This window comes from Polypterus senegalus, chromosome 1 (assembly GCF_016835505.1).
Source record: "Polypterus senegalus isolate Bchr_013 chromosome 1, ASM1683550v1, whole genome shotgun sequence".
In the NCBI taxonomy this organism is placed as follows: domain Eukaryota; kingdom Metazoa; phylum Chordata; class Cladistia; order Polypteriformes; family Polypteridae; genus Polypterus; species Polypterus senegalus.
In genome coordinates, this window is record NC_053154.1 from 210,006,982 (window position 1) to 210,019,847 (window position 12,866).

Below are 12,866 nucleotides of genomic sequence, written 5' to 3' on the forward strand. Positions count from 1 at the left end.
TTGGGGCTTTAACCCTTAAATTGCCATAATACTTGGGGGTTACTGCATCCCTGGAGGCCAAATACTTTTTTGCTGCACTTTTTAAATAAACATCACAATTCACAAAGTGAAATTTTAATGGAACATATTTTTTTTGCATGCAAAGAGCATCACAATTACTGCAACACTGATCATTTTACACACTGCTGAGAAACCTAAAACTATTTAAAAACTATTTAAAAACACTATTGGAACAATATGTACAAGATGCAACTGACGCCATTGATGAAATTCTGTAAATCACCGAGCCAACTGCGCTTGAACTGGCTGCATGTAATCACACAGAGGTAAACGCTGATACTTGCAGGCAAGTCTAGTACAGTGGCTGAATCAGGCTGCAGTGCTGCAGGGGCTAGTAGTAATCATGAGCTGGCTGCTCAACGAATGTACGGCACTGACTGATCAGCTCCGGCATGCTGATAAATTGCACTAGGAACCGACAATAGCTGGTTATGGCGTTCAATGAATGTACGTCGCCGAATATACTCGGCTCCTACGTGCTGGCAAATGGCACTGTGAAACCACTATAGCCGGTTGTGGCGGTGAAGACGGGTGGACAGGTGTGTGTATATATATATATATATATATATATATATATATATATATATATATATATATATATATATGTATGTATGTATGTATGTATGTATGTATGTATATATATATATGTATATGTATATGTGTGTATGCATGTATGTGTGTGTGTATATCCCCCAAGATGGGGACTCGCACTTCACTGCACATACGTGCACGCGCGCACACACAGCCACAATGCTGTAGTAAACAGTATATGCTTGATATGCTTGCACGGATGTTGACTATATGAGTGAGGCACTCAGGCGGAGAATAGGAGACGAGAGAGAGAGAGAGAAGAACCATCAGCTCAGTTGTGATCACATGACGCTCAGCAGACAAAGTTTATCCATACTACTCATATTGCAAGACATCGCTCGTTTATCAAGTCAAAATTTTGCACGTCTTGCAAAACACTCATAAACCGAGGTTCCACTGTATATCTATCGAGAGAGAGAGAGAGTGTTTTGGTTTCTTTTTTGCAAAAAATTACAGATTAAGAGTGAGAGGCAAACTAATTCAGGGATGTACCCAACTGTTTGCAAGTAACTGATACTTTGTTTTAGACCTCTAATTTGGATCTGTTATTTGCAGATGGAAGTTTGCCCTCCTGTGATCAGCAGACTGAAGGTGTATCCTTCAAACCTGAAAGCAGAGTGCCTAGTCGCTTGTCCCTTGGAGGTCGTGGTGCTTACAGTGGACGCTGTTGGGGATCACCAGTACGACAAAAAAAGAAACACACCGGTAATAATTGGACTAGTTATCCTGTTTGTAAGCAGGACTTTAATTTATTTCCTTGGACTGGTGGAAACTAGATTCTCATTGACCTTTTTTACCAGGTATGGCAAGTATTGACAGCAGTGCCCCAGAAACTACCTCAGACAGCTCCCCTACACTTAGCCGAAGACCAATGCGAGGTGGTTGGCCTGCAACATCTTGGGGACGAGGTCAAGACAGTGACAGCATCAGTAGCTCTTCTTCTGATTCACTGGGCTCCTCCTCTTCCAGTGGATCTCGAAGGACAGGAGGTGGAGCAAGAGCCAAGAGTGCTGATACCAGCAGGTAAGAAGCTTCAGCTTGGAAAATGCTATGTGGAGAGATGTGATAGTGCTAGAGTCATGAAAATTATGTTATCAGTGTTTTTCTTTTAATTTTTTTTTCCTTATTTATTTTTTTCTTTTTTTATACAGGTACAAGGGACGTCGCCCAGAATGTCATGCCCCACATGTGCCTAATCAGCCTTCAGAAGCAGCGGCACATTTTTATTTTGAGCTTGCTAAGACTGTGCTAATCAAGGCTGGAGGGAACAGCTCCACTTCCATTTTTACTCACCCCTCAGCAAGTGGGGGCCATCAGGGTCCCCATCGGAATCTGCACCTCTGTGCCTTTGAAATCGGTCTCTATGCCCTGGGACTTCACAACTTTGTCTCTCCGAACTGGCTGTCCAGAACTTATTCTTCTCATGTGTCTTGGATCACAGGTGAGTGTTCCAAATTGTTTATTGCACTTTTCCATTATTTATTTATGTATTTATTTATTTGTCCTTCATGGTGCATTTGTCTTCAAAACTAGGGCAGGCAATGGAAATTGGTAGTGCAGCTCTCAACATTCTGGTGGAATGCTGGGATGGCCATCTAACTCCTCCTGAAGTGGCTTCATTAGCAGACCGGGCATCTAGGGCCCGTGACCCCAATATGGTGCGTGCTGCTGCTGAACTTGCTTTGAGCTGTCTTCCACATGCTCACGCACTGAATCCCAATGAGATCCAAAGGGCATTGGTGCAATGCAAAGAACAGGTATGTGTGATGTGTGTTGTAAAGCAACAAACTGTCTGAAACACTCTAGCAGGAGTACAGTATATATTGCAAAGCAAGAAAGGGGCTACATACAGTAAAACACATTAATGTTTCATATTTTTAGTCAGTTTCCATGTTTTGAATTGCTTATAGATGTATCTTATTGCATTACAGGACAACCTGATGTTGGAGAAAGCATGCATGGCCGTAGAAGAGGCAGCAAAGGGTGGAGGGGTATACCCTGAGGTTTTGTTTGAGGTGGCCCATCAATGGTATTGGCTATATGAGCAGACTGTCGGGGGAGGTGTAGGCTTCCAGCGCGAGGGGCCAGGAGGCTGTGGAGCAAATGGAGGGGCTGGAAGATCAACCTCTGATTCCAGCAGGAGTAATTTGGAGAGTGGTGGGACGGTTGAAGCGGGAGGAGTTGCAGTGACTGCCACGGTGACAGCTGCAGCAGTTGTACCAGTCATATCTGTGGGCTCTGCCATATACCAGCCTCATGCTATTGCTGGATCAGCTATGGCACATCCCCACACACAAGGTCTGCATCCTTACACCACAATCCAGACCCATCTGCCAACAGTCTGTACTCCACAATATTTGGGTCATCCTCTTCAGCACGTCCCACGTCCAGCTGTTTTTCCAGTTTCTGGTGCTGCATACCCACAGGTAGGAGAATTGTACCCAGCTGTCTGGGAAACATTTGTTTGTGTGGTAAAAGAAAACACTAATATTGTGTTGTGCAATTTAATGAGAAGGTGGTTGAAAAAGGGTGGGTCTTGATCTACGTTATCCATTTGCTGATAAAACAAATTGTTGTGTTTATCTTTCTGGCATATCGTCAGGTAATGGGGAATGTTTCTCTGTCTGTTGCATTCTCTGATGCATGGTATAACTTTAGTACTTATGTGGTCATTAAGCTGCATGCTGCTTGCCAAGTTTACACTGGCAGTCCCTGGCCTGTTAACTAGCAGCTTTTAACAATAATTTGTCAAATTTGCAACAGTTTGCATGAAATCAATTTAATTATTTATACAAGGCCTCTTGTCCACTTGATAGCGGTGTTACCAGTATTCCCACAGTTGAGCAAAAATCTGTTGCTGATTTCTTGGTAGTGCTCACTGATAGTTAATTTATATTTGGTTGTTAAACAGCTTTAACAAGTAGTAAGCAATTTACAATGAAGTGTTATCAGTCTAGCCTTTTTGGCTGAAATCACATGCTACCTGAACACACTAAAGTTTCAACTCTAAAAGAGACCAATACAACAGAGTACATAATCACAGTATTCTACGTACCTGAAAAAGAACATGATCACTTTCCCAAGCTAAATCCAGTGACTATAGATAAACCAAACCTGAGGTAAGGGGCGAGTCTGCTAGATGCCTTCTAAATCCTGTCACCACTGAGCAATGCCCTATCGAGTGTGTTGCACTGGAAACCCTGAAAGCTATATTTAAAGCAGTTGTTGATCACTTGTTGAACAAGGTCTGTGAGATAGACTTTCTTATTATGTAAAAGGGTATACAAGCTTTTTTTGTTTAACATACAATTGTGAATGCAAATTTTCCACAATAAATATGATAAAGGTAAAGCATATGAATGGACTGACCAGAACTGCCACTGTAGGCTACAAATTAAGCATTATGGTTCCTAAAGACACATGTTTACTTCATGTTCATGTCACTTTTAAGTAAGATTTATTTTCATTTTAACTTGTGCTGATTTTCTACATGAGCATGTTATACTGCACTCTAGTAGACATATATAGAGTATATATTGTGTGAAATCAACATTCAGCAAATTTGTCAGGTTGAATTTTGCTGTGTGACTCAACATTTAATCGTCTCCAGCCAGTGTGTCTCCTTTAGGGAATAAACATAAGGACTTCTGGTTATAATATTTTGTGCATCCTTGCAGTTTTTTGAAACTGTAAATTATTACTTTTAATTTAACTTAACTGTGCTTGCATGTTAAAAAGGATACTATTTTTCCTCTCCTGTAGGGCATGCATCCAGCCTTCATTGGGACTCAGTACCCTTTTTCTGTAGCAGCAGGAACTCATCCTCCACTGACTGCTGCTGCAGTAACATTTCCTGGAATGCCTGTACCGTCCATGACTCAGATCGCTGTACATCCCTACCATACTGAGACTGGCTTACCCCTTAGCACGGCAGTAACAGGTTAGTAGAAGAAACTTCACCATGTCATTCCTAAATTTGTGCAATATTACTCACTGGTTTGTGAATAACCTAATATATCTGCCGTTTCTTTGTCATCAGTAGGTGGTGTTCACACTGGTTCAACAATCCAGGCCATTCAAGGAGCTACTTTGCCAGGCCTGCCCTCCCAGCCTACACCTTTGGTCAGCACACCTTTCCCAACTGAGGATGAGCAAAATAGTCAGCCTGTCAGTCAGCAGGGCCTCCATTACCTGCATTCAGCATACAGAGTTGGTTAGCACAAATCTGTTTCTATTAACAAAGTATCTACAAGTCTTAATTTTGGGCATTCAGTTCCTATATAGCACAGAGATGCCTTCCTTACCTTTTTAGATGGTAGCTGATAAACAACAACTCCTATGTGTTCTGTTTAAGCAACCACATTAATTGTCCATTAGTTATTTATTACTGGTATTTCAGTGCTCTGTATCTATCTAATGCATTAGTGAGTTATTTAGAGGATATTTACCGTATCTACACATATTTGTGGTCAGTCTACCTTATAAATTAGAAACACAGCATACAATATAATTTAGAAAACTGCAAATATAAAATTTATCCATGGTTATCTTTAAAGGATAGGTTCAGCATTTTGAAGTTTATTATTTCACAATAGTACATTTCTGTCATTTGCCTTAAACAAATGGTTGGTTGGTTTGAATCTGCACTTAACAGTTTTGTAAAACTATATCTTTCCAGGAACTTAGTTTCCTCCATAATGAAATGAGAGGAACAATAAAATACATCAAAAAATAATTAGACGGTAACCTGAATCAAATCTTCACCATAAGTGTTTCCCTTATCCTCCCTCCGAGGTGTTCTAATAATGCACTATGAAAAATTGGTATTTTGAACTGCTGTTCTCCTTTCACCAGGCATGCTTGCTTTAGAAATGCTTGGACGCAGAGCCCACAATGATCATCCCAACAATTTTTCACGAAGCCCTCCCTACACAGAGGATGTAAAATGGTTGCTAGGACTAGCAGCACGCCTTGGTAAGGGAATATTTTTAAAGATGTTTTTTTGCATATTATAGGTGTATTTGTACCATTAAATATTTATTTACCTATAGTTGAGTAAATTTTTATCAAGAACATTAATAAAGTTTACATTGATTCACATCCAGATATCTTTTTCTTTATTTTTTTTTCTAATAAATTTAGATTTTAATGGTACTGAATCAAGGGAAGCAGGTATGCCAATATACTACATTCTAACTGGAAGTAGAGGAATTGTGTTGACTTATCCCATTTTAAGAAATAATAATTTATGTGATATAATGATTAAGCTGATCTTAATGTCCCTATAAATAAATAATAAAATTTATTTAAGTATATTGAGCATTATGACTGTTGACTATACTTTGTCAGGTTTTGTGTTGACACTAGAATCTGTTTTACCTGCATTAATAATTGTAAAGTTTTTAATATACATTTATAGATTTTTCCTTCAAGGAAAAATGGCAGTTTTGATTCCATATATTTATATTTTTGCATTTGTTGCTTTAGGGGATATAACTTATTGAAAATAATCAGTAATAACTACATACGAATAAGTTTTATATTGTTTTCTTCATAAGATGTGCTTTATTTGAACACACAGCGTATTTATTAAATAGTGTATGTTTTCCCAAGTCACACACTTTGAAAGAAATCTCTGCTTGTAAGACCTGCCTACCTGGTACAACTGTAACTAACAACATTTTTGCTCATGGCAGACATCCTTCACTTAATTTCTTTTAGAATCAACGGGTTTTGATCCTGAAGTAAACAAAAATTTTATATAGCATATCTTGGAGCTAGACAAAATATCTAACAGATTTGGATATATTAATAGGCATCCTATTCATATTCAATTAGGTAATACAACCCCATCTTTCAAAAAACAATGTTTGGTTGTACTGGTTCATTTTAAAATTTGTGTTCAGTATTATAAAAATAAATACTAAAAAGTGTGAAGGATAGATTATAGTGGAAGGTGGTGTTGAACCAGACTATCTCTTGTGTTCATTGCATTAGCTTGTTTGTTCCATTCAATATTAAACCAATTACTGTAATTCATTTTTTGACCTTTTTTATTGAAATTAATCATGGAATACAGAGTTTACCATACAAAACAGACTCATATAGTTACATTAATTAATAATTCATAGCAGAAAGCTTTAAGATTCAACATCAATAGGAAAAAAAAGAAAACAGTATCTTGATATTCTTGACATAAAAGTTTATATTGTATTCTTGCTTGCTTAAACCTATGAACATTTACTCTGACTCAATCAGTGTTTTGAAAGCCCATTTCTTAGTAGTAGGGTAGACCATGTTAGACATTATTAGTTAACTGAACAGATTACCCAGATTGTAAAATACTATCAAGAGCCTGTTCCATTATTTCACTTCAGGACACTTGTTAAAACTGCTGTGTGAACTTAATTTTGTTGTTTAGAGAGATGCAGTAAAGCTTTGTGTATTTGCTTGATAATGTGTGGTTTCTTTTTTTCCAGGAGTCAACTATGTTTACCAGTTCTGTGTTGGAGCTGCCAAAGGTGTACTCAGCCCTTTTGTTCTGCAGGAGATCATTATGGAGGCTTTGCAGCGCTTGAATCCTGCTCATATCCATGCCCATTTGCGCATGCCTGCTTTCCATCAGTTGGTTCAGCGCTGCCAGCAAGCTTATTTGCAGGTGAGACTTGGCATCTCCAGTGCTTTATGCTTGGTGGGCAGGATTTTATTTTATGTGGTTTGGATTTGAATTAACTTTTTTTGTGTTTTTGTGACTCTTTTTGCAGTATATTCATCACCGTCTAATTCACCTAACCCCTGCGGACTATGACGATTTTGTGAATATCATCCGCAGCGCACGCAGTGCCTTTTGCCTCACACCGGTGGGAATGATGCAGTTTAATGATGTCTTGCAGAACCTGAAGAGGAGCAAGCAAACTAAGGAGCTGTGGCAACGCATTTCTCTAGAAATGGCAACATTCTCACCTTGAGTTCAAGTAGTCTTGGAGACTGGCCAATTTATGATTTTACACCCATATTTGAACTGGAATGTGCACCTGTTTTCAGACAGATGAACATATGCACCGTGTGCACAAACAGATGTGTACAAGTTCTTTGTTCAAAAAAATACAACTGTAAGGTCTCAAAGTCTATGCTGAAACAAATTAACAGATGGCCCCTACTCCCTGTTCATGAGTGGATATAGAGGCATGTCAATTTGTGCATACATGATCACAGAAGGACCAGGAAAAACAACATAGCACATATGCTAAGGACTGACCACCGTAATGTTCTTTTAGGTGGACATTCATCCATGTCCACAAACAAGCACAGTTTTCAAGACACCCATTGTTTCTTTTTTTAATTCAGTCACATGCAGGATCTTGGTCAGGCAGCTCTAGCCCAATGTGTTTTGTATTTGTGTTCTTTTTTTTCCCCCTCCTCCTCCTTCTATTTGATAACTGATCATATAACCACATTCCTGTGGAGCGCTAATGTCAATAGTGTGATTTTGTTTGTTTTTTTTTTTTTTTTTTTTTTTTGTTCTAGTTTATGTAGCTTGTTGGTATTTAAAATAAGATTACAGAATACAAAAAAAAACCTTTCAATTTATTAAAGAAAACGTTTGAAGATCTCTGAGAGTGCAGTTGCTAGAGTATTTTTATATTATTGAACATACGTGGAATTAGATGAAAGAATGCTTTAAAAGGTAGAATGGTCAAATTAGACCAGCTTGGTTGACATGTCCCAAACTGGGAATGACTTAATAAATGTGTGTTTGTGTTGTAATGTCTATTTTGTATAATATTTTCATAAAGATAAACTGCCACCTACTTAGATCTAATTTCAAACATTCATGACTCTGAGAGTCAAAATCACACAACACATCTGTGTTTCTTGTTGGCAGACCTGGAGCACCTCCAGTCATGGACTGCTTCTCCTTATCTAAAGTAAATATAATCTGAAAGGCATATACATTGAATTGTAAAATCAATATATTTCAGTTTACTTTAGAGTTGTCTTAAGACTGTTGAATGATTTGACCATCTTAAAATGTGTCCCCTTAAGGTTCACTTAACTCTGAAGTCTCTGTGAGAGTTTGTATTCAAGAGGTTCTTATAGTCAGAAAGTTTTATAAGAAAGCAAACCTTAGCTTTTCTATTAAAGCAGTGGCAAGTTTCCCTACTATGTGGGAGTCATTACATCAGTTAGCTGTGTGGTTCATTGGAGACTCGGGACAATATACTGTACCTCAGGTAGGTCTGTAGTTCCTATTGGTTTTGGTTCCCAGTAGATCAGTTAGCTCTACGACCCTTCCTTACACTCAGGACCCATTCTGTGCTAGTTTGGTACTAGGATCCCCAAGGCACAAAACCGTACTGTGGTCCAGTTTGGTATTTGGGTAGCTGTAACCTTCAAGGTCTGCCCCATCTTTTGAGTGTCAATTAGACATCATGAGGTGCTATTAACCCAGATCAAGTACCAAGTGCAACAGTCAAGGCAATGAGGAACACGGTAGATGTGTAATGTAATATTTTTGTATTTCCCTCCTTAGATTGCAGTGGTACTGCACAGTGAGGCCTGAAGAGTCAGTGATTCACACTGTTGGTACTGTGACTTGTAATTTAGAAAGACATTAAGTTGAGCAATATTGATGAAGTAGTTTAATAAAAGATTAATAAAAGTGTTTCACATTGTTACTGCTTGTGAGTGTCTGCTTTTGGAGTCAGATCAAAGTAACAACTATGTATTACTGATGTAATGCTACAATTGTTTGTTGGTTTCTTTGTTACTATGAGTGATTTTTGTATTGGCTTTTCTATGTACAGTATATATATATATATATATATATATATATATATATATATATATATATATATATATATATATATATATATATATATATATATATATATATATAATATGCTATTTTAACTTTCTTAATGCTTTCAATTGCAGGAAAGAATATCCTAGCTCTATCACTGCTGTTATAATTAATACGAGGTAATTGATTTGTAGCGTTAATATCCACATCTGGCTGTATATAAATAACTGCATCAGATTTTGATATTGAGCCTTTTATAAACTGAAAATGCGCTGTGCAAACAAAACATAATTGATCTTTACAAGTTAAACATTTCAGATTTGGTCACGATTTTACCACACTGTTGCCGAGAACGTTGGGAAGGCAGATTTGGGAGTAAATTCAGCTAAATTCCCGGTTATAATAAATTAGTGCAGCAGAAACAAAACACTAAAATCATGACTAATGGCCATATTTACATACGGATTTTAGAATATTTGAGGAACCCCACCCCCCCGGTGCACCTACCCTTTTTACATAAAGAAGCAGTGCCAGATAAGTAATACATTGAATTGTATCATTTGTATACTGTATTTAGGGCCAAACTAAATAAAACAGTACAGATGAGGACTGGCCATTTTAATACAGGATTTACAGAACTTGGCCTCGTTCTTGATTCGTGGATGAGAAAATCCATAGTACGTGAGTAGTACATGCCACAGAATGTGTGCAGATGAAGAAAGACAATGTTCCTTCAATGAACATTTAATTTCAGACACGTTATTGCAAATAATTAAATGCCGCAAATTGTGTATGTCTCGCGATGCTCTAAATAACCTGCACACCAGTCTTGTAAATCTCCAACAAATCGGGACCACTGCTCACGAGGTACATTCCCACTCGAAAAGCATAGCGTAGCTTCTCACCTGTGGAGCAGTACACTACCTCGTTCATAAGGAGTGACAAGTAAGCGCGGTGAAACTGCTGGTGTAACTGGGAGGGCTTTTTTCTGTTCATTGTAGTATCTCGGTTGAGTTCATTGTGTTTTGAGTATGGACACAAAACTGTATATACCACAGAACGACGGGTAAAACTGCCCCCTTTCGCCTTGGCGCATTTGTGCTTCCCCCTCAGTACAGCGTATTGGTACGTTCTGCCATCCCGTCTACACTGCGCGAGTGAAGATGGCGGAGGGCTGCGAGCCGCAGTCCGGTAACATCTGAAGCGCAGAGCTGTCCTGGCCGCCTGCGCCTTTCGTGTTTTCAGAAGAAGTCGTCGGGAACCGATCAATCGGAACTGGTGAGTACTGCGATGGAAGTACAGCCGGGCACCTCCCTTAAAACGCACAGAAAAGGCGAACCGGTTCAGATCTTAAACAAAGTCTTTTCCGGAGCGTCGCGACATCGCTTTGCAGCCGCATCCAGCCTTTTCTAATTCTGTCTGGATCCGCGCCAACGCAGATCTGCTCCTTCAACCTCATTTGTCACATTATATGTTTCGAGCGATTAACCAGTTCCCATTTTATTACCTAGACTGATTTCTGGCTCTTGAACCATATTCTTCACTGGCCCAGGCTACATCTTTAAACCGTTTTCATACCAGTTTGGTTTGTCTTGTCAACCCAGTTCAATACCTAACTGCTTAATTGTACTGCCTTCTACTCCGCGTCATAATCTCAGTCATCCCACATCCAGGCTTAAGCGATTACAAATCAGTTTCTTATCTGTCCATGTCCAAATCAAATGAGTGCTTCCCATCGCCTCTTGCCGTGTTTTGCTTTTGTTTATACTTTTTAAATTTCATCCCAAACACATACCACCCCAATTGGCTCCCGTAACCTTTTTATCGTTAGATGCCATCATATGCAGGTTTTGAGTTACACCTTTTACAGAGTTCTCTTGCGTCCTTAGTCTGCTCCTTATTTCTACCTATTAGTCCATTCCATAATTGTTGGAATGTCTCAGTTTAATTTGCCCCTGTGCCTACATACTTGCAGTTGTGGTCTATTCGGTAATCGCTTTTATCCTGTGTTCTGTGCGTAACTAAATCCTGACTCTCAAGTATATGATTAGCACCATTGTTTCCAGTATAGGGTACAATTACAGACCGAACATAAATCAGTAATGGAGCTTGGAACACAAGCTTGTAGCTTTATGTTAAAGCTGTCAGGAAGAAGGGAATCATAAGGTGTGCTAATTCATGCCCTGATTGTCATATTTATAGAAGGGTTTAATCTTTCGACTGCTTGTAGTCCATCTTTTTCGTCTCAAGAGCACTGTGGTGACTGAATGTCTTTGTCAGTCCAGTATGTATTTTTCACATCTATACTGCAAGACCATATTACATGTTGTCATTGAGGAATGCTGTTTGCTGAGCACACTGGCAAACCTGTTTGCTGTGCACTTGGTATAATCAATACCATAATAAAAGAAGACGTTCTGTCTGCAGTGTGCTTAGTAAAGGCTAGTGTCACACCTTGCAAAATGAGTATTTCCGTTTTTTTATTAGGACTCCTTTCTCTGCTTTAGCACAGCAATATTCCTGATCATACTTAAGATTCACATATGCTTTTCTGTTTAGCTTTCTAATTCACACATGTGGTGTGTATTCTGAAATCTAAAGCTTTTTAATTTACTTGTCATCCTAACAGTGTATTGTAACTTAGAGGTGTGCTGTGTTAATACATGAGTAAAAAGGTCTGCCTTGGTCAACAGCAGTTCTTCATTTGTTTTTTCTCTTTATTGTGGTGGTGGGCTAAAAATGAAACACAAAACCTTGACCCTTGCAGAATTAATTTAATCATTTGACCGATAGTTATTATAAGAATCTCTTTGAAGTGTTTGATAATTGCTGGAAATAATGGTCAAATATTTGAATTGTGTCATTTTTGGGATGATCTTTTGTCTTTTTATAATGGTCATTCCAGAAAATGACATACTTGTGTGGGTTGGTATGTGAAGTAACTTTTTAAATCTTATTTTATTCTATACTAATGGTCTTGTAAAAGCTTGATGAGCTATTTGAGCAGCTTCTTCTTCTACTGTTTTGTATATGGCATTGGTCTGGACAAAGTCCTGTGCTACAAATGTGACAAAAAGTGTCTTTCACTTGTGTCCACACAGAGCACTTGGCCTTAAGGATTTATACCAGCATGTCAAGAGTCAGACATCCACCAAGTGCATTATAGTCTTCTCATTGTCTGTGCTAATCACACTTCAGAGTTTGTGCCCTTTTTATAGTGAATTACTTGGAGATCATATTTTAGTGCCATCCACATAAAACCTTTTGGATGAGGGATTCAAAATTTTGTACGCGAGTGAGCATTTTTCTTGGATCACAAATGAGAACACATTGCTTTGACCTCTCTTTTTATGGTGACTTCTACGTTTAGCATATCTCAATATGCGTCTTATTGTTTACATCTCTCAGCAGT

At 38.5% G+C, this 12,866-nt stretch overlaps 1 protein-coding gene across 9 annotated transcripts in view; it reads left to right on the forward strand.

Annotated features, from left to right (window-relative positions):
• zswim8 (zinc finger, SWIM-type containing 8) overlaps positions 1–9,329 on the forward strand; it is an 83,995-nt gene extending 74,666 nt beyond the window's left edge. For 4 of the 9 annotated variants that reach the window (XM_039768081.1, XM_039768102.1, XM_039768096.1 and 1 more), the window contains exons 19-29: positions 1,207–1,356; positions 1,452–1,674; positions 1,803–2,092; positions 2,185–2,408; positions 2,583–3,077; positions 4,414–4,591; positions 4,691–4,864; positions 5,506–5,625; positions 5,794–5,823; positions 7,131–7,309; positions 7,416–9,326. In XM_039768081.1, the coding sequence (XP_039624015.1) occupies positions 1,207–1,356; positions 1,452–1,674; positions 1,803–2,092; positions 2,185–2,408; positions 2,583–3,077; positions 4,414–4,591; positions 4,691–4,864; positions 5,506–5,625; positions 5,794–5,823; positions 7,131–7,309; positions 7,416–7,619 (2,267 nt within the window). In that variant the 3' untranslated portion in view covers positions 7,620–9,326. Of the gene's footprint in view, positions 1–1,206; positions 1,357–1,451; positions 1,675–1,802; positions 2,093–2,184; positions 2,409–2,582; positions 3,078–4,413; positions 4,592–4,690; positions 4,865–5,505; positions 5,626–5,793; positions 5,824–7,130; positions 7,310–7,415 lie in introns of all 9 variants that reach the window. The other 5 variants (XM_039768128.1, XM_039768137.1, XM_039768119.1 and 2 more) reach the window with 3 other exon arrangements.
• The last annotated feature ends 3,537 nt before the right edge of the window (positions 9,330–12,866 follow it).